Below are 20310 nucleotides of genomic sequence, written 5' to 3'. Positions count from 1 at the left end.
GCCTACTCATTTCTGTTTGGTGGAGACAGAATTGACCTAAAGATGCCCCTTTTGTGCTACCTTCTGGGAGAGAATGGTTGTCTCATTGGGGGTGCTGAGCAAGCAGGGACGCAGCCCCAGACCAATGGCCTTTCCTCTGGGCCTGAAATGAATCTCAAAAGGGCTGGGGAAAGGGCCGTCTGCTGACGTTGACTGCACTCAGTATTCTGGATTCTCAAGAGTTCCGGTGTCTCACTTCCAGTGCTTCAGGGTCAAGGTCCCAGCTCCTCCTCTCCCTGGTGGGTGAAGGGGGTTGGGTGTGGGGGAGAGATCTAACATCCACGCTGGTGGGAGCTTCGCTTGAGGTGTGACCAGAGCAGACAGCCTGTATCTCAAACTCAAATTAGAAGTCCCTCTAGATGGCCTAGGCTTTTTCTCCAAGGTGTGGAGAGGAGCTGGGAGGTGCTTGGGCGTTTCCTGGGCAGAGAGGGGAAGAGGGATGGGTGGGTTTGGGGGACTCTGAGTTTGGGCTTGGGATGGAGCTGGTAAATCCAGACAAGGAGTCTGTGGAGAAGAGGAGGGGGAGACTGGAAACCTGAAAGGGAGAGGGTGGACTTTCCATGCAACCTCAGGAAGAGACTGCGAGTGAGAGAGGAATCCAGGTCCGTCAGTTACAATCACTTCGCAGGGTCAGATAATCCCCAAAGCCTCGGTTTAGGATCAGCCTCAGCAAAGAGTGGCCAGGAGATCTAGGGTTTCTCCGATGTGGTCGATCTGGTCTGCTGGCAAAGCCCATCCTCCCCGGTGCGGGAGGCCACGCTGCCACTAGCGCGCATCTCTCCCTTTCAACAGTGGGTCTCCTCGGGACTCCAAGTCCACCCTCCAACAAACGGAACCCCCCTCTCATCCTTCCCCGGAGCCAGAAGAGAGAGGGAGCGTTACTTCTGAAAAAGTGGGCGCACACACGCCCCAGAGTTGGAGAAAAACGGGGCGGGGGTGAGGGGCAGGGTGGAGGGGGCGGAAGGAGGGCGGCCTCTGGGTGCGCCACGCTGTCGGACCCGTTCTGGGTCCTCTGCCCCCAGGGCCCTCCACCCTGCCGGTGGCCCGCAGGGCACAAGGTAGGCAGGGCTGGACAGCTCCCGCTTTGATCTCTGGGCTCCGGTCCCTTCTCCAGCTGCCGGGCTGCCGCCGAGAGCTGCAAACTCTGCCCACGTCGGTGTCAGCAGAGCCCTCCGACGTGTCCATAAGTGTTTCCAAACTTGGAAAGGGCGGGGAGGTGGGGGGAGTTGGGGGGAGGAAGGCCAGAGCGGGGGATGGGGAGGGCGGAGGTATGCAGACAGCGAGTCAGAGTTTCCCCTTGAAAGCCTCAAAAGTGTCCACGTCCTCAAAAAGAATGGAACCAATTTAAGAAGCCAGCCCCCGTGGCCACGTCCCTCCCCTCGCTGCACTCCCTCCTCGGCGCCCCCGCAGTCTCCTCCCAGCTGTGGCTGCCCGGGCCCCCAGCCCCAGCCCTCTCATTGGTGGAAGCGCTTTTGGAGGCACCCTCGGGCCGGAGAAACTTGGGCCGTATAAATAGGGCAGATCCGGGCTTTATTATTTTAGCACCAAGGCGGCAGGAGGTTTCGGCTAAGTTGGAGGTACTGGCCACGACTGCATGCCTGCGCCCGCCAGGTGATACCTCCGCCGGTGACCCAGGGGCTCTGCGACACAAGGAGTCTGCATGTCTGAGTGGTAGACATGCTCAGCTTTGTGGATACGCGGACTTTGTTGCTGCTTGCAGTAACTTCGTGCCTAGCAACATGCCAATGTAAGTGCCTTCAGCTTGTTTCGGGCAGTCTGGGGAAGAGGTTAGAGGGGTGGGCAGGAAAACCTGGTCTGAAATGGAAAACCTCGCCAAGTTCCAGGTACAGCTAGGAGGGCAGGCTCTCTGGCATGTGGAGAAACGCTGGCATATAAGAGAAACGTGGAAAATACTGTAGAAATAAAAATCAAAAGAGGCTCTCGACTCTCGCCAAAAGTTAGGGAACTTTTTCTCTTAACTCGGAGTGAGGCTGTGAACTTCATCTGGATCCTCCAGCTAGTGAAGCTCAAAGGGATCAGAGAATCTTTTTCTTTAAGGATGAGATGTTATCTGACATGACCAAGGAAGCCAAAGGCCTCCACCTAAAAGGCCCCATAACTGCACTGATGCCCACCTCTGTGAAACCTGAGGCCTGGTTTAGAAAACCCTTTAATTAAGTTATTTAAAAAAAAAAACTCACGCCCTAAAGACTTTTCTGGGTGTTTTAAGACTGGTCTGGATGATGGTGACCATGAGGCGCCCTCTGGAGGGAGGACAAGGAGAGCACAGGGGACCAGGGCTTAAGGCTCGCGGAGTCACCATTTAAAGACTCCACAGGGTTATACAGAGAATGTCTGCATTTCTCCTTGAACCCAGTCCCAAAAGCTAGTCAGTGTTTCCCGGCAAGGAAAATGGATACTTTCTGAAATGTAATTAGCTTCTCATTTCATTACCTGATCATGGAAATGGTAATATGATTTAGCTAAAATCTGCCCTGCCTTTTGTTGAGCCTGAGAGTTATCTCTTTAACATGTTCCCAGTGACAGGCATTCTGAACTTAGCAAGTTGGGAAATTATCAACACTGATCTGGGTCTCAAGAGACCCAGGTTTTTCCCATGACTCTGCCAATAATTTATCATGTGACTGTGGACAAGTCAAACTGAGCCTTTTCTAAAACACGGCATAGAAACTGGATGGACTCCAAGGCTGCTTTCCAGCTGTAGGTTTTATGACCCCATTGGGTATCTGGCCACACCCAACACTCTAAAACTTGGCTCCACCCATATGCCACGGTGTCTACCATTGCATCATTACTGATGCATTTGTGTGTGTGTGTTTTCTCCCTTCATCAGCTTTTAGTATACACACTGTGAATACTAAGGAATAATTGCATTGAACTAATTCACATTACCAGGTTCATTTTTTATGAGATCTGAGGGTGGTAGGGGAAAAGGGTCTTCTCCTAAAGATGAAAATAAACCTCGGGAAGTTTGAAGGTACAAAGGACAATTCAACTTCTCATCAATATCCAACCCCAGTCTGAATAAAAGTTACCCAACACACATTCTTCAAAATGGCTCAGTCTGAATAATTAGAAGGCAAATTTCCAAAACCATGAGGACTTCCGTTAATCAAGCCCAGGCATAATTATTCTTCCTACTGATGAACACAATGAAGTAAACATATCATTTTTCTAATTTAAAAGTAATTCTCATAAATTGCCCTTAAATATCAGGGCTGGATGTGGTCCACCCTCCTGAATTGTGACTGCTACAACAGATGTTCTCACTCCAAATGACACACTTCTTGGCCACCTAATTAAAGCAATTTTTGGGGTGATTCATTTTGTTGCCAGCTTGGCCACATTTATATCCTGTGTTAGCCTGTAATTTTTATACTGTAGGAGCGGAATTCAGTCTTTAAGGACTTAAAGCAATTATGGCAAAGGGGGAGGATACTACTTTGGTGTATTTTTCCCATTATTTTTCTAGATCTTTAATGCAGTTTTTTCCATTTATACAGAGCAATTCTTTCTCAGGGCCAAAAGTGATATATGTTGGTAAAATGTCCTTACCTAATTTAAGTGAACCTATTTAAAGCAAAACTTCAGGTGTATAAATGAATCCATTTTCATGGTGACTAATTCACAAATTAGTCCTTTTGGAAAAGGACATTAAGAATGGTACAAACACTGTAATGTTAATGTTATATAAAAAACCAAAATCTGCTTTAGGTAATGTAGTTTCCTAAATTTCTCCCCTTTTAAATTTCTAAGTATCAAAAATTTTCTAAACTACAAATTATTGCTCATCAATCTGCTGGTTTTGCTCACATTCAGTGAGTCACTGTGCAATTTACCATCATAATTACTAAACATTACAAGTATCCTTTAGACACATTAATGTTTCACAGCATTTATAAAATAGTAAATAATTAACAATTTAATTCAAAGTATATTTACACATTAATATTTAAAACAAATGGTCCTGTTGATCCCTGCCATAATTCTGACCTGCATAATTTCCAAGTCATTAGAATATTCTTAATAAAAAATACAACTGGTCCTTTAATTAGGTAAGTCAGTTTTATAGACAAGTATACCCATTTGTTAATCACTGCTGGTGATCAGTGAAATAATACTAATAATTATTTCTTTTTTCCCTTTTTCTCTATAGCCTTACAAGAGGTGAGTAAAATTATTTTTAGAATTTTTAATTTTAGACTTTGATTGCCTTGGCCACAGTAGTCGTCTCTGGGGAAAGAAAAGGAAGCTATATTGGTATTGACCAACCTGAATTTCCAAAAAAAATCAAGAGTTAAGGTAGTCCAGCCTTTCTGGTTGCCTTAGCAAGTACCCACCCCAGTTTCCAAAATGGGCGGGGCTACTGAATAAGGCCACCCTAAAACCTACACCCATAAGAAAAGAAGAATAAATAATTCAGTGGAAGGTTGGGTGTTAGCACCAGCTTCCCCGGAGTTAGACTTCATCTAGCTAGAGAATTTTGTCACTCCCTGGAGTCATCTGCAAGATTGTTATGAGCAAATTCTTAGCTCATGAGCTGAATTTGAGGTATAATTATAGATAAGTATATATCTGAGATCTGTACATATTTTTATTGGTAAGATGTAAATTGTACTTTGAAATATTAAGATAATAATAATGTGCAGTATGTATAATTTGTAAGTGTATTTGTATACTACATGGAAATGGGAGCCATTTTTAAATTTATACAGTTTTCCTCATAATAATCTTTTACTTATTCTCTTCTAGGCAACTGCAAGAAAGGTAAGAGTCTAATATTTCTCTGTATCTGAAATGATCAGAGATAACTTAGAGTTTAACTAAACTTATGGTACACTACAGAAGGAATATACCTTGTCAAGATTTTGTGCATATGAATATGCATTAGCTAAACCATAGAATGAAGTAGCTTTGATATGTAAGATAACAAAGTTTTATTATCTTCCAGAGTCATCTCTAATTATATTTATATTATACAACTGGTGACTTACATACAAAAGGAAAAGAAAAGATTTATTTTGTTCTAGAGATGAACTGAGTATCATATTAATTATAGGTAGTAGACAAAAGTTTATTTTAAAGAGCTTTGACTATATAAATATGCTGTTATTGATGTTACAAAATGATAATTTTATCCACAGAAATTATCTTTCTAAAAATAGTGGTTACAATATTGGCCCTAATGCTGGAGACTATAGCCTCCAATCTCCCAGCGTAAAACAAAATTACATGTAATTATAATAAAAACAAAAAACTTTTATCTATTTTATTGTGCTATTTTTATAGCTACTATCTAGTAACATTATGGTTAGATCAGACTCCTGACTAATCATTATCAAGAATGCTTTGCTCATTCACTGGAAATTGCTTAGACATTTATTATTGTGCTGTTTGTATCTTCCTTATAGGGCCCAAGTGGAGATAGAGGACCACGCGGAGAAAGGGTGTGTAATTTTTGAACTATTAAAGAGCTTTGGCCCATATTTTAATAACTACATATTAGAAACTACAGGAGTCTGACAGTTTATAAAAATGTTATGTATCCAGATAATTGCCTACCTTTTAAGCAGATAATGCCTTACAGAAAGTGAATGAGCATTATTCTACATAATCAATATTATTTTTAGGTCAAGATTATCCTTTAAGAAAGCAAACCTATTATAGATAGCCATATTCTTTGCATGGTCTATCTTTCTTTGCTTGAAGTTGACATGTCCAACACATAGATGAGGGAGAGGTGCCTACCCACTACAACATGACCCTTCCCTTTTTCAACATGCTTTGTTTACTTTTCAAGTAAGATCTCTGATGTAGGCTTAATGTAATAGTGAACCAGCAGTCAACAACATGTTTCTGTTTAAATTAATAAATGTATAGGTTAGGCTTGCATTTTTTTCATGGTATTCTTAGATCTTGCTATATTTACGTGGTATCAATATATAAATACCCATACCTTGTAACCATTGAGAAGTGCAGACTTCAATGTATTCCACTCAAGCAATTTATTACAGGTAGGATTATGTCAGTAAATTACTTTAACATAAATAGTACTAATGGTAGGAAAACTGCAGGATTTTCTATACTGTGATGACTATTAATTATCATTTCATCTACTTTTCACACATAACATACTAAAATAATTGAGTAAATTCATCAATCAGAAATTGACCGTCAATATACATAGTATATCTGGAGAAGGAAATGGCAACCCACTCCAGTATTCTCTTGTCTGGAGAATCCCATGGACAGAGGAGCCTGGCGGGCTACAGTCCATGGGCTTGCAGGGTCGGACACGACTGAGCGACTTCACACATACATAGTATATCACTGTGCACTGTTAACCATATGAATTTATAGCTATAAGTTTTAGCTTTATTTGAATACTGGAGCTCCTTTATGCTTCAATAACAAATGGCTGACATAGTCCTCTTCCAAGAGGAACTATCCTGTCTTGTGTCTTCTTTGGACACCAGCTACTAAACCTCCTTCTAAAACAGACCTGTATCAATAGTGACAAACGTGGCAGTTTAAACGTCCACATCACGTGTACCTTCTGACCAACTTCTGACCTTGTCGCGTGGATTCTGAGGGCTCCTTTCTGAAGTACAGGTCTCCATGGAGTTTGTCTAACCCTGAGGTAATTCACTTTTTCCATCACAGGGTCCACCAGGCCCACCAGGCAGAGATGGTGATGACGGCATCCCAGGCCCTCCTGGCCCCCCTGGCCCTCCTGGCCCCCCTGGTCTTGGCGGGGTAAGGTGTCTTTCAGTATCGTTAACTTCAGTTTCTTGTACCTGTATTGGAAGAAGACTCATTGGGGGATTTATTTTTAGTGGTTTTGAGGGAGAGTCTGCTATTTGGATATTAGTATAGTATTTTATTTCATTTCTTTGGTTTCTTCATTCAAGATTCTGCTTTGGCACATCTCTTTGTGTGCCCTTGTCAATTACAGGACAGCTCTTTGTGTTCACTGAAGGTGGCTGCAGCCCTCGCGACCATTATTTAATTTGGGAATTTAATATCTTTTATCAGTGGGGCACAAATAAGAGGTGTTGCATAATTAAAAAGTTTGATTAGATTGAATTATAAATGAAATCCCTGATCTTAAGCAATTTCACAAACATCCTACTCTTTTTATTCTCCTTGGCTTGAAGTCTGCAGAACCAACATTCAAAGCCATTTTGGGTTTAATTTGCTTGAAACTAATTTGAGAAAAGTACATTTCCCTTTTTCATTAATATCTTCTTTTAGCTTTATGCTTTAACAATGGTATGAGCACCAAATGGCCTCACTGCAGGAAGAAAAACATATTTGCTTAATTGGTTAGCACTATGAATCAGAAGCCTGATTCTAATACCCAACTATATGCCAGTAAAATAAGACCTTTCTCCCCCAAAGATCTTATTATGATTGCTTATCTACTGAGTGCATTAAAAAGCACCTTCTTTAATAGATCTACCACTATAAGAGAGATCTTTAACAGTAAAGCTATTACTGTGAACTATTTTTTAAAAGTTTAATCTTCCAAGGGGCATTTTAATTTAATTTTGCTCTAAACTTGAATACTCTTTATACTCTTGTTGAAACTACAGCAAGAAAAAGATCCCTTAGTCGTTTTGTATAGTTCCAGAGGAACAGGGCAACAGGTGGAAATGCAAAGTTGTTCTCTTGGTTTCTGCTTTAATTTATCAGGGGCCCCCACTGACTTTTAAAGTTTAGAAAGCTCTCTTCCTCAATGTACAGGTAGAGGGTGGGGACTGAAGTGAGAAGGTTAACAGGGAAGGAAAAGTTTCAAAATAAAGTAGGGAAGTTCCCTATTTCAAACTTGGGGTGGCCCTAAATTTTAAATTCTTAAAATTTTTTAGGAATTTAGCTCAGTAGGGAAGTCTAAATTAAGAATGATGTAAAAAATACTGCTCCCTTTTAAACATCAACAGAAAAATCTTTAAGAGTAGAATGAGAAAAATGAACTATATAGCCAATAGTTATTTTATATATATATATATTTTTTTTTTTTTTTTTTTTTCTTTTTCTCCCATCTAGAACTTTGCTGCTCAGTTTGATGCAAAAGGAGGTGGCCCTGGACCAATGGTATGTTTATCTCTAATTTTTATCTTAGCCAAAAAATTACTAAATAGGGAATTTACTTTATGTTTAAAGTTCACATAGCCATTTATTTAGCTACTTAGGTTAATAGTACTCAGATCAGATAAAAGCAGTAGCTATTTTTGTATTCAAATCTATAAAAATCTAAGCTTAGATAAAGGGGTTCCATTTTCTCTACAAACATGCTTCCTTATGATAGATCAGATATTTATTTCCAAGAAATAATCTCTGGAAATAGTAACCATAATTTAAGCAAACCAATTTAATTTAGAAGAGTGATCACTCTAATTAACTTTCTTATACCCTTTAATATTGCACAGAATTTTAGGCAACCAATAGAGACACAGAACTATTAAGTTCTATGAACTTGCTGGAAAGGATCAGCAAGTTCTAGTCTAGATCAGCAAGTTCTAGTCTAGCCCGTTCATTTTCTCTGTGTGTGTGTATTAGTCAGTCAGGCGTGTCTGACTCTTTGTGACCGAATGGACTGGGGCCCATCAGGCTCCTCTATCCATGGAATTCTCCAGATAAGATTACTAGAGTGGGTTGCCATTCCCTTCTCCAGGGTATCTTTGCAATCAAGGATCGAACCCAGCTCTCCCGCACTGCAAGTAGAGTCTTTACCATCTGAGTCACCGAGGAAGCTCATTTTCTATTTAGAGAGTTGAAGGTCTTTCCCAAGGACATACATGTGGTTAATGACAGAATGTCAGGCAAGATGTCTGATAGTCAACATCATAGCTTATGTATCTAGTACTTGAATAAAACATTACATCATTCAACAAGTATTTACCAGTTATCTTCGGTGAGACCCAAACTCTATTATGCCTTTGGGATACAAACAGTGACTGTGACAGATTCTCACCATCTCTCAAGGAATTAATAACATAGGAAATGTTTCTTTTTATCCATTTTTGATAAAAAATTCTTTTTAAAGTCTGATTAATTATAAATCAGTATAGGAGAGAATATGACTGTGGTGATAAAAGTCTATCTTTTACAAGTAAACCTTCTCACAAGCATTAGTGAGTTTTGTTAGGGAAAAAAAAAACTGATAAGAAAATGCAAAATATATACTCGGATGTATAAAACAGAGGGGGAAATTGCTACAAGTAAAAACATTAAGTTGATTAAACACTGCAGTTTAGTACGTAGCCACACATACTTTAGTGATTTTTTAATTAATTATTTGCAAACAAAAGTATTTATCTGCCCAAAGTTGAGATAGTCCTTAAAATATAAATTTTACCTGGACAATGTATACAACGCTCTGTCTTCAAAAGATGTTCTGCCGTAGCTAATAGTCCGCAATAAACTGATACACCGTAAGGGCAAGACAATATTTTCTGTAAATTAAAACTCTCACTTGAGAAGTAATAGGCCTTTAATTGATGATTTCCAATTTCCTGATTTTGCTGGTAATTTAAAGCATTCATAGCTGAAATGAGGAAGTAGAGATTTTCTCTTGGCTTTGTTTATACTGGATATTTGAAATTAGCCATTTCAGCTAATGCTGGACATTAAAAGCAGTACCCATATCTCAAGAAGAAGCTAAAAAAAAAAAAAAAAAAAAAACTAACTCATTAATTAAAAAAAAAAAAAACACCTACATAAGTCTGGTAAGTTAATATGGATTTCAGATTTCCCTGACTTCGGAACATCTTTCTGGTGGGCAGAAAGCATTATGTTTTACTTTTAAATATCAGTGAAATATAATTTAAGCTTGCACATTGACAGGCATTCACAGATATATGTAATCAACAGATATTTGTTTCACAAACAGACAAGATAGGTAGCAATAAAGCATTAAAATAAATTTCCATGTTGGAAAATCAATAACTATAAAACCCCAAAGGGTTCTTCTCTGAATTAATGAGTAATCATCCTGTACCTAACAGCCTCCACAAAATAAACTACCTTTTATGGAAATGAAATTGTTGCAAATACATGGAAAAATGAATAAATATAATTAAAAATTCATGGTGTCAAGGAAAATTATTTTTTAATATACCCCTGAAAATGTTATTTGATTGAATAGTGACAGTGTTTCTTTTAACATGGAAGCAATTTCTAAAACCAAAAAAAAAATAATTCTTATAATTAAAATGATGTGTTTTTAAAAAAATCCGTATTGTTTCACTCTGGGCATTAATACAGTGGGGCAGACTTGACTGCAGAGTCCCCATAGACAAGTTACCTGAGGCTTGTTTGTGCAGTATTTTCAGTGTTAGAGGCACGGCCCCTACAGAAGAAATTGCATGGGCCTTGCAAAGGGGGCTCACAGGCGTATGCAGCTCCCAAACCAGCGACACTTGGTCTGAATCTGTGTGCTACAGAATGAAGAACCAAGGGGAGAACAGTCCGCTGCCATTTGGGCCATATTTTCAATAATGATAACATATAATAGATTCTTCCAGTAGGACATTTCAATAGTATTTTATTTTTCCTTCACCCCTTACTACAACCACTCTTGTTTGACATTTTCAGCAGCCACTAATAGCTTTTAATGGAGCCTTAAGATTATAACAAAGATTACAACATAAGATTATTAAACAAAAGATTATAACCTCCCTCTAATCATTAAGAAAGAGTTTCTATCCTTTGCAATTTATGCCCCTTGTGGCAAGAAAAACACCAGTTTCCTAGCTAGGTATGATATGAGGAGATGACATATGATCAAGGAAATCCAGATGGAAATGCTTCACTGGCTGAATGCACGGTAGTTGTATATTCTGTACCATCCAAAGACCGAGTCACTTCATTTCATTAGAAGAATCTCAGTATGCCCAATTACACACGAATTTAAGGAACTGGTGGCCACGCCATCTAACCAAGTTATGGTCTAGATTAGGAGAAGAGGTGAAAGCAAAGGCAGAGAAACAGTGGAAGAAACTTGGGTCAGTAAATGCTTCCTTGGGAGGGACAAAAACTTATGAAATGAAACCAGGACAGTTCTGTTCATTGGTGCATCACAGACTGTGGCACTGCCGAGCTCGTCCTGTCTAATCCACCCCGAAGCCAGGATGACTTGCCAGTGCTAACTGTGTCTGTCCTCTTCACAGGGGCTGATGGGACCTCGCGGCCCTCCTGGGGCCTCTGGAGCCCCTGTAAGTACCGGGAGCCTGTACTCTATCTTATGTAAAGAAGACAGAATTACATAAAGGCTTGGAGTGTGACTTACTGTGTTTCTTGTAGGGCCCTCAAGGTTTCCAGGGACCTCCGGGTGAGCCTGGTGAACCTGGTCAGACTGTGAGTACTTTTCCCCCTGTGTGATAAGTATTTTTTTCAAGAGGTTTATTAATATAACATTAACAAAATGAGGGGTCTTCTGTTTTCCCAGGGTCCTGCTGGTGCTCGTGGCCCGCCTGGCCCTCCTGGCAAGGCTGGTGAGGATGTAAGTATTTACTCGTAAGCATTCTAAGTGTGCCATTTAAATACTCCTGCCTCAAACAGAATTTCTAGATTCAAATGAAGTATTCTGCCAAAAGCTGAATATGCCTGATGTAATTCTCCCCATATGGAAAATAATATTTTAATGAAATAATGATTAATTTTCTTGCATTTAAGGAAATATCATTGTTAATTAGATACGTATCTGGATCCACTTTTTTATATAATGCGTTTTTCCCCCGGTTGTAAAAACCAAGATGTCCCCACTTTGATCTGATAGCTTACTAAGAAAAGGTTGACCCTGTGATGCTTTGATGTTTTAGGGTCACCCTGGAAAACCTGGACGACCTGGTGAGAGAGGGGTTGTTGGACCACAGGTAAGATTCTTTTTTTATAACAGCATTTAGTCCAAACATCAGAGGTATCTCATGTATAAAACAGTTGCTAAAACTAGAATCAGACAAAGTGGCAATGTAGATGTCGTACTTATGACACTCACTGGGGGCATCCAACAAATAAAGGAGCCTAGTTAAGAATGCATAGTTTTTATTAATGCTGATAATGTAACAGTAATGACAGTAAGCCTACTGTAAACAACTAAATTGTGGGTTCTCAGAGTATCATAGGATTAGTTACTCAAATTATAGCATCTTAATCACCTCTCTGTGCTTACACATAGCATCTTAATCACCTCTCTGTGCTTACACATATGCTAGTCTTTGATTCCAAGCTTGGACTTTGATGAGAAGAAACACTTTGGAAGGAAGAAATCAGGATCTTTTTATTTAGGATAAAAATGTCATCTGTCATCTGTGTTTCTTTTTAGGGTGCTCGTGGCTTTCCTGGAACTCCTGGACTCCCTGGCTTCAAGGGCATTAGGGTGAGCACCGTCTTTACCCACAAAAGAGAAAATGTTGATTACTTTTAGTAAACCCCTCAGGTACCTTTAAACTTCTGGATAACACATATTGGTTCCAAATTCCTGGAATTTGCCCAAGTGGAGAGAGAATTAAAGAGTAAGGTGGCCAGAAAGTAAAGTGGAATGTAGCTTTTTTTTTTTTTTAAGTCTGTTCATAGCTTCCAAGAAATGAGGATCCTACAGAGAAAACTGTATAAAACGGGTGCAACATAAGAGGTATTTAAAGTCGTCCGAAGATCATGAAATTATTAATGATGGAAAGTACGTGAGAGAGCATCTAGTTCTTCATGCTTCTCTTCCAAGTGAGGGAGGTTTAGTGACTTAGCTAGGGCAACAGAGGGAGTTTGTCAGGGGCTGGGGCACTGGGACTTCTTATTCTCCTGAAGCAGTCACAAGGTTCTTAGAGAAACAGTAACTGCGAAGATAAAAGATGTTTGAGTTGATCGATCACTGTAATGAAATAGCATTTTAATAATGAGGATTTGCCTTTCAGGGTCACAATGGTCTGGATGGATTGAAGGGACAGCCTGGTGCTCCAGGTGTGAAGGTAAATACTAAATCAGAAGTCCTGTTTTTAAAACGATTGTCATTTCCTATCACCATCAAACAAATATGTTTTACTGAAGGCTACTCATATTCATAAGTATATCTGATTTCCTCCTCAATACTTTAAATCCCTCAATGGTCAGGACTATGGGATTCTATAACAAAAGGCCAATTATTAATAATATTCATTTAATTTAATACCTATTAAATGATTGAGATAAAAATAATGTCAATAGTTTCTTCCTCCATTTCCTTTCCTCCTGTAATTTCAGTTGTTCTCTGCAGCCAAAATAAAAGTAAATAAACATATAATCAGATATTAGAACACTGTGTTATTTTAAACTGTAAATTCCCCTTTGCCATGCACTAATTAGATAGGTACATTCATGTCACAATACACTTTTCAACCTCTTTCCTGTGATTTATCTGCGCACACTCAAAAAAATTTTAATTAGGTAATTAAAGTCTCAGAAGTGTGTTATCTCTCGGCTGGGCTCTTCTCTGACAGCGTTTTCAACTATAAAATGTTCTCTCTCCTATTAAGGAGATAATGTGATATTAAAGTGAATACCAACGTAATTACAAATTAATGAGTAACGAATACTAGTGGGACCAGAAATGAACATGAATATGGAGAATATGTTCTAACTTTGCAGCTGCCACACAAATGGATAAGGTCAAACTTAGCCTCCCTGGAGCCTAAGATAATAGCTCCGACTACTAATCACAGCACCATCAAATGCTAGGGCTGCGAGGAGCCTTGGAGACGCTCTCATTTTGCAGATGAGGGAAACTGAGGCTTAAAGAGAGTGAGTGACTTGCCCAAAGTCACACATCTAGTAGAAGGGCACAGGCTAGAATTCCTGACTCCCACTCTAGGGCTTACTCACAAAGAACACACTTCAGATAAAAATCCTAGAAATGAAGCCTCTTAAATGGTCTCACAGACCAGGTTTCTTCTATATCTAAATTAGATTATCTTGAAGGAAAGTTCCTTTTCATGTGCCATAGTATTAAATTACCACCACCACCACCACCACCATGGTTTTTACTCAAGAATGTAGCTTGGAAATAATACAGCTCTATAAAATATTAGGAAACTTCCGATTTTCATGCATATTTTATAAAAGTAAAAATATTATGTTCAAAATAACTTTAAAGAGGGTAAATATGTTGCAAGCAATTTACCGTATTGTCTCTTTTTATGTTATCGTTCTAATATATAAGCCTCGTCTAAATGATATCCAAAATCTAAGGGGAAAACTGGGGAAAGGGTAAATAACACGCGACCACATCTCCCTAATACTGTGGTATCTTATATTATCTAAATAAAAACCCATATTTTATAAATTTTTAAAACTTACGTGATTGGCATAATTGAGAAACAGTCTGTGTAAGAAATGTGACATGAATACATGAATGGTTGAAACTGAAGTGATGGTGTAAAAATTACCCAATCAGAAAAAAGTAATATACATATATAATGAATAAAAACTCAATCCTTCTTTTCCATGTAGGGTGAACCTGGTGCCCCTGGTGAAAATGGAACTCCAGGTCAAACGGTAAGTATTGATTACTTTACTGTAAATAAAAAATGTGTACACTCTTTGCAAGCTGGAACTTCTTTAATGTTTTTGCTAATTACCATTTCCCTTGGCATTGTATTCTTTGATATTTTTCTAATAGGCTTCTTCCTAGTTAATTGAAATCCATTACCTTTTAGTTGGAATTAGAACAAGACCTATTTATTTCCAGTGGATTCTTGCACATGTTAGAAATTGGAAAAAAGCAAATGACGCCTGTGACTTTTCCCTGAATTAGCAATTCTGGATTTCATTGGAAATATTTCTGCTTCTAGGGAGCCCGTGGTCTTCCTGGTGAGAGAGGACGTGTTGGTGCCCCTGGCCCAGCTGTGAGTGCTTCCAGTTTGGTTCTTTTTTATTCTTTCTTAAAAGCTTCTAATATATGCCATTTAACTTTGCACTTGACTTTCTTTCCTCTCTTTTCTTCATAGGGTGCCCGTGGAAGTGATGGAAGTGTGGGTCCTGTGGGCCCTGCTGTAAGTTTTGACACTGAAGAATTTGGAAGGATTGGGAGTGTGGGATGGAGCTGTCTTCTTTATTAATTCCTTGTGAAATAACGCCATTTTAGACACCTTACTAAATGTTCTCTGAAGGGTCTGTTTATAAGAACTACTATCCTCGAGGCTTGTAGTTGATATGTAAAATAAAATCTACCTCACCTGGGATTCTTGGAATGTCTTCCCTCTGATAATATACCATTGACAACAGACTGGCTGTCAGTTTGCTCTTGGCCAACGTTAACTGTGGCCACACCACTCTAAGCCGCTTCAGTCTTCTCTCAATGTTTTGTGAATTTACTGGGAGGAAACTTCTCAGCACCGTCTCCTGTGATTTCAGGGTCCCATTGGGTCTGCTGGCCCTCCAGGCTTCCCAGGTGCTCCTGGCCCCAAGGTAAGAACGCCGGTGACCACTGTCGTTACCTGAAAACTTTTTATTGTGACGTGAAAGAAAGGGACTATGTTTGCAGGTAGCTGGTTACAGAAGAGCAGCTTAATTAGTCCTTCCTTCAAACTGGATACAGAACAGCTGGTTTTCTCTCTCTAAACCTGAAATAGATTATCTTTCTGTACTCTGAGCACAGTGGGCATAGATAAAGATGGTGGCATGGAAACTGATTCCATAGGGCTCCTCTGGCGTACTCTCTCAGACGAGCTGGAACTGACTAGTTGAGAACCGGAGTCTCTACCGAGAGAGACAGACGTAGATAGCAGACAGCAGATAGCCAAGATGGTCAATCCGGGCCAGGAAAATAGAAATGCAAACCCACAACTGTGGTGCATGCTCAGTCACTCAGTTGTGTCCAGCTCTTCACGACCCCTGCCTGCCAGGCTCCTCTGTTCTTGGAATTATCTGTGGTACCAGACCTCATAAGGGAAATTATTGCAATTCTGAAGAAATGTCATGAAACTTGGTGACCTAAAAGCAGAGATTTGCTGTCTCATTTTTTGCTGACTAATGCCTCGGTGTCTATTCCTGCTTTTAGGGTGAACTCGGACCTGTTGGTAACCCTGGCCCTGCTGGTCCCGCGGGTCCCCGTGGTGAAGTGGGTCTCCCAGGCCTTTCTGGCCCTGTCGGACCTCCTGTAAGTAGCCAGTGTCGTTAATCTAACCGAGCAGGAGGAAGGAAACGAAAGGAGTGAAGGCAGGATCATAGAACGGAAATACCCCTCTGAACCGTATCCTTCTCCCTTCTTTTCCTTACAGGGAAACCCCGGAGCCAATGGGCTTCCTGGCGCTAAGGGTGCTGCTGTGAGTATACGGCTAAAGCGCGCCGCTGTGGCTGTCAGTGTGTTTAGTGGGCGCTGTCTCTCGTTGTCTCGTGATGGACCTTGCTGCCTTTCTTCCCCAGGGCCTTCCCGGTGTTGCTGGGGCTCCCGGCCTCCCTGGACCCCGGGGTATTCCTGGCCCTGTTGGCGCTGCTGGTGCTACTGGCGCCAGAGGACTTGTTGTAAGTGGTCGTGGCTGATGCTCCCCTCATTCTGAAATGCCATCCCTACCATCCTTTCATCCCCGTCTAGACTTCCACTTGCCTTCTAATCATTCTCTTTCTTCACCAGCATTTTTAATGTGTATTTTTCCTATAAGTTCAGGCACCTGTATGTGTACCGTCTCCCCGCCTCTCTCTCTCTCACACACACACACACACACGCAGACACACCCACCCCTCCTGTTCTCCTGGAACATCACCCAGAGGTCAAGGAGGCACATCTCTGTGGTACCAGTCTCATCCTCTCAAGTCAAGACTATTCCCCTGTAGGCCGTTCACATGTGAACTGAGCGTATTTCATAGAGAACTAAAGCTCGCGTCACCTTGACTCGTGAGCAGTCCCGATGTTTGTCTCCCAGAAGACTGTGACAGATGTCTGTCATTTGACCACTGTTTTGTATTGGACCCTAGGGTGAGCCCGGCCCAGCTGGTTCGAAAGGAGAGAGCGGCAACAAGGGCGAGCCTGTGAGTAGTTCTGTAGTCACAGTTTTAAGTAATTACTACTTTTTCAATCCAAAAAGTAATACTGTTGTTTTTAAGTTATTGCTTTTTCTCTAGCTGGATGTAAAGACAATTTTTATTTTCCTGCGTTTCCTTTTTTTTTTTTAATTAAATAGGGTGCTGTTGGGCAGCCAGGTCCTCCTGGCCCCAGTGGTGAAGAAGGAAAGAGAGGCTCCACTGGAGAAATCGGACCCGCTGGCCCCCCAGGACCTCCTGGGCTGAGGGTAGGTTCCAAACACTCTTGACACCCAGACACGCCAGAGGCACTCCTTCACTGGGAATTGGTTAGAATTACCAAGTGCATTTTCTAGATGAAGGAGGCATCTGCTTTCCATCTGCTGTCTTAAATCACTGACTCTCAATTTGATATGTTATAAAATTGGTCTGGAAACAGGGTTGACCTACTTTTGCAGAATGCTTCTCCCACACATTCCTTTGGGGTTTGGAGGAAGTTTTTTGGCTTGGTTTGTTATTGTATCCCCCGCTGAAGGGCATCAAGATTTCTTGCATGCGTGCCATGTTTCAATAAATTCTGTTCTACCTAATGGAAGAATTTTCTCTGATTTTCTTCTGTGTTTTGTGTACTTTCTTACAGGGAAATCCTGGCTCCCGTGGTCTACCTGGAGCTGATGGCAGAGCTGGTGTCATGGTAAGTTGTCCATTATTCATATCCTGGAAAGGAACTTGATGCTTCTGGTGGTGGGTATGACACTGGCTTTAACAAGCTCCCCTCCCTCTTCTTTTCAATAGGGTCCTGCTGGTAGCCGTGGTGCAACTGGCCCTGCTGGTGTGCGAGGTCCCAATGGAGATTCTGGTCGCCCTGGAGAGCCTGGCCTCATGGGACCCCGAGTAAGTTTCAGATTGATTCTGAGAAAGTCACACCTGGCACTGTTTCCTTTTTTAAAGGGATGATTAATATTTGAAGACAACAATAATTTTTAAAAAAACAAAAGTTAATTTGTTAGTAAACTTGCTGACAGTTCTTTTTTTAATTTATCAAAGCCAAGTAGATATTTTGACGAATTTAGTTAGTTCATAAATGTCCTATTTATTACTTGATACAATGGCTGTGAGGTTTTTGGAAGAATAGATTTATTTTAATATATCCAAATTAGGTTGGTTCTCCTATCAGCATGAATCTTTTATCTCAATTTGTGAGTTTTATATAAGGTGTTCACGAAATGTATTAGGACTATACATTATCAGGTTATTACATTCATAAGTGAGTCATTTTTCTAGCAATCACAAAGTGCTATAATGTATTCAGCATCACACTAGCCATGGAGAAATGACCTTTGGAGCCGTAGACGCTCTAATCCATAGCAATAGAGTAATTTTTTGCCTCCATTATCTCTTATGGATGGGTATCAACTGTAATTGTACCATAAATAAGTAATAAAGACACCAAACATAGCAATAAAAAAAAATCCACTTTGAAAACTGCTTACTAAAATTATTTGTTTTTCTATTACAAGATAGAAAAACATATACGTTTTGCCCATATGGTGTTGTTCAACAGTTTCTTGAGATATCTTTAAATGGGTCAGTTGCACGAAAATTCAATAAAAGGAAAGGCATTTAAAATAGAATGAAGAAAGTTTTCAGAGCTTTTTCATACCTCCTGGCTAGGGCTGATATCCCTAATTTTTGCCCTAAGGCAACAAACAAAAATTGGGAGAAAAGTGCTTTTGTGACATTTCAATTCACTGGAACCGTGAGTAGATGTGTGAAAGTGCCAATAGGAAGGCATCCTCATTTGTTTTACAGGGTTTCCCAGGTTCCCCTGGAAATATCGGCCCAGCTGGTAAAGAAGGTCCTGTGGTGAGTATCACTTATATTTTCAAGGACACTTATTGCACCCTTATCAAGTCTATTCTGTAGCTTATTTACACATGAAGACGTTTATACTGAAAATAAGTATCAGCCACACATATGTCTGGGAATGCAAAGTAATAGATTGTAATTACAGAGTCCAAATGAGCACAGGAGGCAAAAGGAAAAAGAAACAGGGCAGGGAAAATGGAAGAGGGTGATAAGGTTTGGAAAAGAAGGAGAAGGGAGGGATTGTGTACAGAGGAGATTGACTTGGGTGCATGTGTACTGACATCCTATTTGGAAAAGGAAAATGGATTTATGACATCTTCTAGAAGAAGTTCTATGCATTCAGAAGATGATTCTTTTCATCCCATGGCAGAATCATAAGCTTGAGGTTGTGAGATCCTGTAGATGCTGAGTGAACACTAAATAAACTCTGGTTTCAGGGTCTCCCTGGTATTGACGGCAGACCTGGACCCATTGGCCCAGCGGGAGCAAGAGGAGAGCCTGGCAACATTGGATTCCCTGGACCCAAAGGCCCCAGTGTAAGAATCACCACCACCTCCTCTCCCTCAGCACTTCTTTGCGTCACATTTCATCAAAACTCTCATTTCTCTCTGGCATCAGTCCCCTCTACCTCAAGGGGTCCCTTTCAACACAAGAAAACTGTAACTTACCACTTAGCACATTAAAAGTTGACCTCCAGTATGTCATTGTGAAAACTCACATCCTGAGTTGCTTACGTCTGCGGACACAGCTGGACTTTATTGTAATCTAGATCTGCACAATGATGGGTCGTGCCTTAGATAACAGAATTCAAGGATGAGGAAGCTAAAAAAAAAAAAACCAAGATATTCATATTTCAGAATTGTCATGGTTAATTTGACATTAAATGTATGTTTTTTAAATGTTTATTATAGGGTGATCCTGGCAAAGCTGGTGAAAAAGGTCATGCTGGTCTTGCTGGTGCTCGGGTAGGTGTTCATTTCTGTGTGACTCTATCCATGTGGTATTTATTCACACAGGATACACTCCTTGGAAAAGACCCTGATGGCAGGACAGATTGACGGCAGAGGAGAAGGGGGTGACAGAGGATGAGATGGTTGGATGGCATCACTGACTCAATGGACATGAGTTTGAGCAAGCTCTGGGAGATAGTGAAGGACAGGGAGGCCTGGCGTGCTGCAGTGCATGGGGGTCACGAAGACTTGGACATGACTGAACAACTGAACGACCACAACACATCTTTGAGGCCATTACATATCATTCCATCACTTTCTTTCTACAGTGGTACCCCCAAGGTTCCTTTTACAATCAAACAATGTCTTTTCTCTTTAACCACACTTAGAAGGCAGTGAGCTATAGAACAAATCAGAATGTATACTAAGTCAAAAATATTTA

General features: G+C 40.5%; 1 protein-coding gene and 1 long non-coding RNA gene across 3 annotated transcripts in view; one reads left to right on the top strand and one right to left on the bottom strand.

Moving 5' to 3' along the window:
* Positions 1 to 1287: 1287 nt before the first annotated feature.
* COL1A2 (collagen type I alpha 2 chain) overlaps positions 1288 to 20310 on the top strand; it is a 36884-nt gene continuing 17861 nt past the window's right edge. Inside the window, exons 1-26 of the mRNA XM_027540154.1 lie at positions 1288 to 1786; positions 4217 to 4227; positions 4813 to 4827; positions 5472 to 5507; positions 6724 to 6816; positions 8107 to 8154; positions 11232 to 11276; positions 11365 to 11418; positions 11510 to 11563; positions 11883 to 11936; positions 12386 to 12439; positions 12972 to 13025; positions 14542 to 14586; positions 14883 to 14936; positions 15039 to 15083; positions 15445 to 15498; positions 16091 to 16189; positions 16311 to 16355; positions 16456 to 16554; positions 17005 to 17058; positions 17211 to 17318; positions 17690 to 17743; positions 17845 to 17943; positions 18862 to 18915; positions 19356 to 19454; positions 19830 to 19883. Of these exons, the coding sequence (XP_027395955.1) occupies positions 1717 to 1786; positions 4217 to 4227; positions 4813 to 4827; positions 5472 to 5507; positions 6724 to 6816; positions 8107 to 8154; positions 11232 to 11276; positions 11365 to 11418; positions 11510 to 11563; positions 11883 to 11936; positions 12386 to 12439; positions 12972 to 13025; positions 14542 to 14586; positions 14883 to 14936; positions 15039 to 15083; positions 15445 to 15498; positions 16091 to 16189; positions 16311 to 16355; positions 16456 to 16554; positions 17005 to 17058; positions 17211 to 17318; positions 17690 to 17743; positions 17845 to 17943; positions 18862 to 18915; positions 19356 to 19454; positions 19830 to 19883 (1551 nt within the window). The 5' untranslated portion in view covers positions 1288 to 1716. The remainder of the gene's footprint in view (positions 1787 to 4216; positions 4228 to 4812; positions 4828 to 5471; positions 5508 to 6723; positions 6817 to 8106; positions 8155 to 11231; positions 11277 to 11364; positions 11419 to 11509; positions 11564 to 11882; positions 11937 to 12385; positions 12440 to 12971; positions 13026 to 14541; positions 14587 to 14882; positions 14937 to 15038; positions 15084 to 15444; positions 15499 to 16090; positions 16190 to 16310; positions 16356 to 16455; positions 16555 to 17004; positions 17059 to 17210; positions 17319 to 17689; positions 17744 to 17844; positions 17944 to 18861; positions 18916 to 19355; positions 19455 to 19829; positions 19884 to 20310) is intronic.
* Positions 6773 to 20310, bottom strand: part of LOC113891727 — a 50777-nt gene continuing 37239 nt past the window's right edge. For both annotated transcript variants that reach the window (XR_003510869.1, XR_003510868.1), the window contains exons 3-4: positions 19587 to 19740; positions 6773 to 6857 (exon numbers count right to left, since the gene is read on the bottom strand). This is a non-coding gene — a long non-coding RNA (uncharacterized LOC113891727). The remainder of the gene's footprint in view (positions 6858 to 19586; positions 19741 to 20310) is intronic.

The sequence above is a fragment of the Bos indicus x Bos taurus genome, chromosome 4, assembly GCF_003369695.1.
Source record: "Bos indicus x Bos taurus breed Angus x Brahman F1 hybrid chromosome 4, Bos_hybrid_MaternalHap_v2.0, whole genome shotgun sequence".
Taxonomy (NCBI): Eukaryota; Metazoa; Chordata; class Mammalia; order Artiodactyla; family Bovidae; genus Bos; species Bos indicus x Bos taurus.
This window is presented reverse-complemented; position numbering and strand designations above follow the sequence as displayed.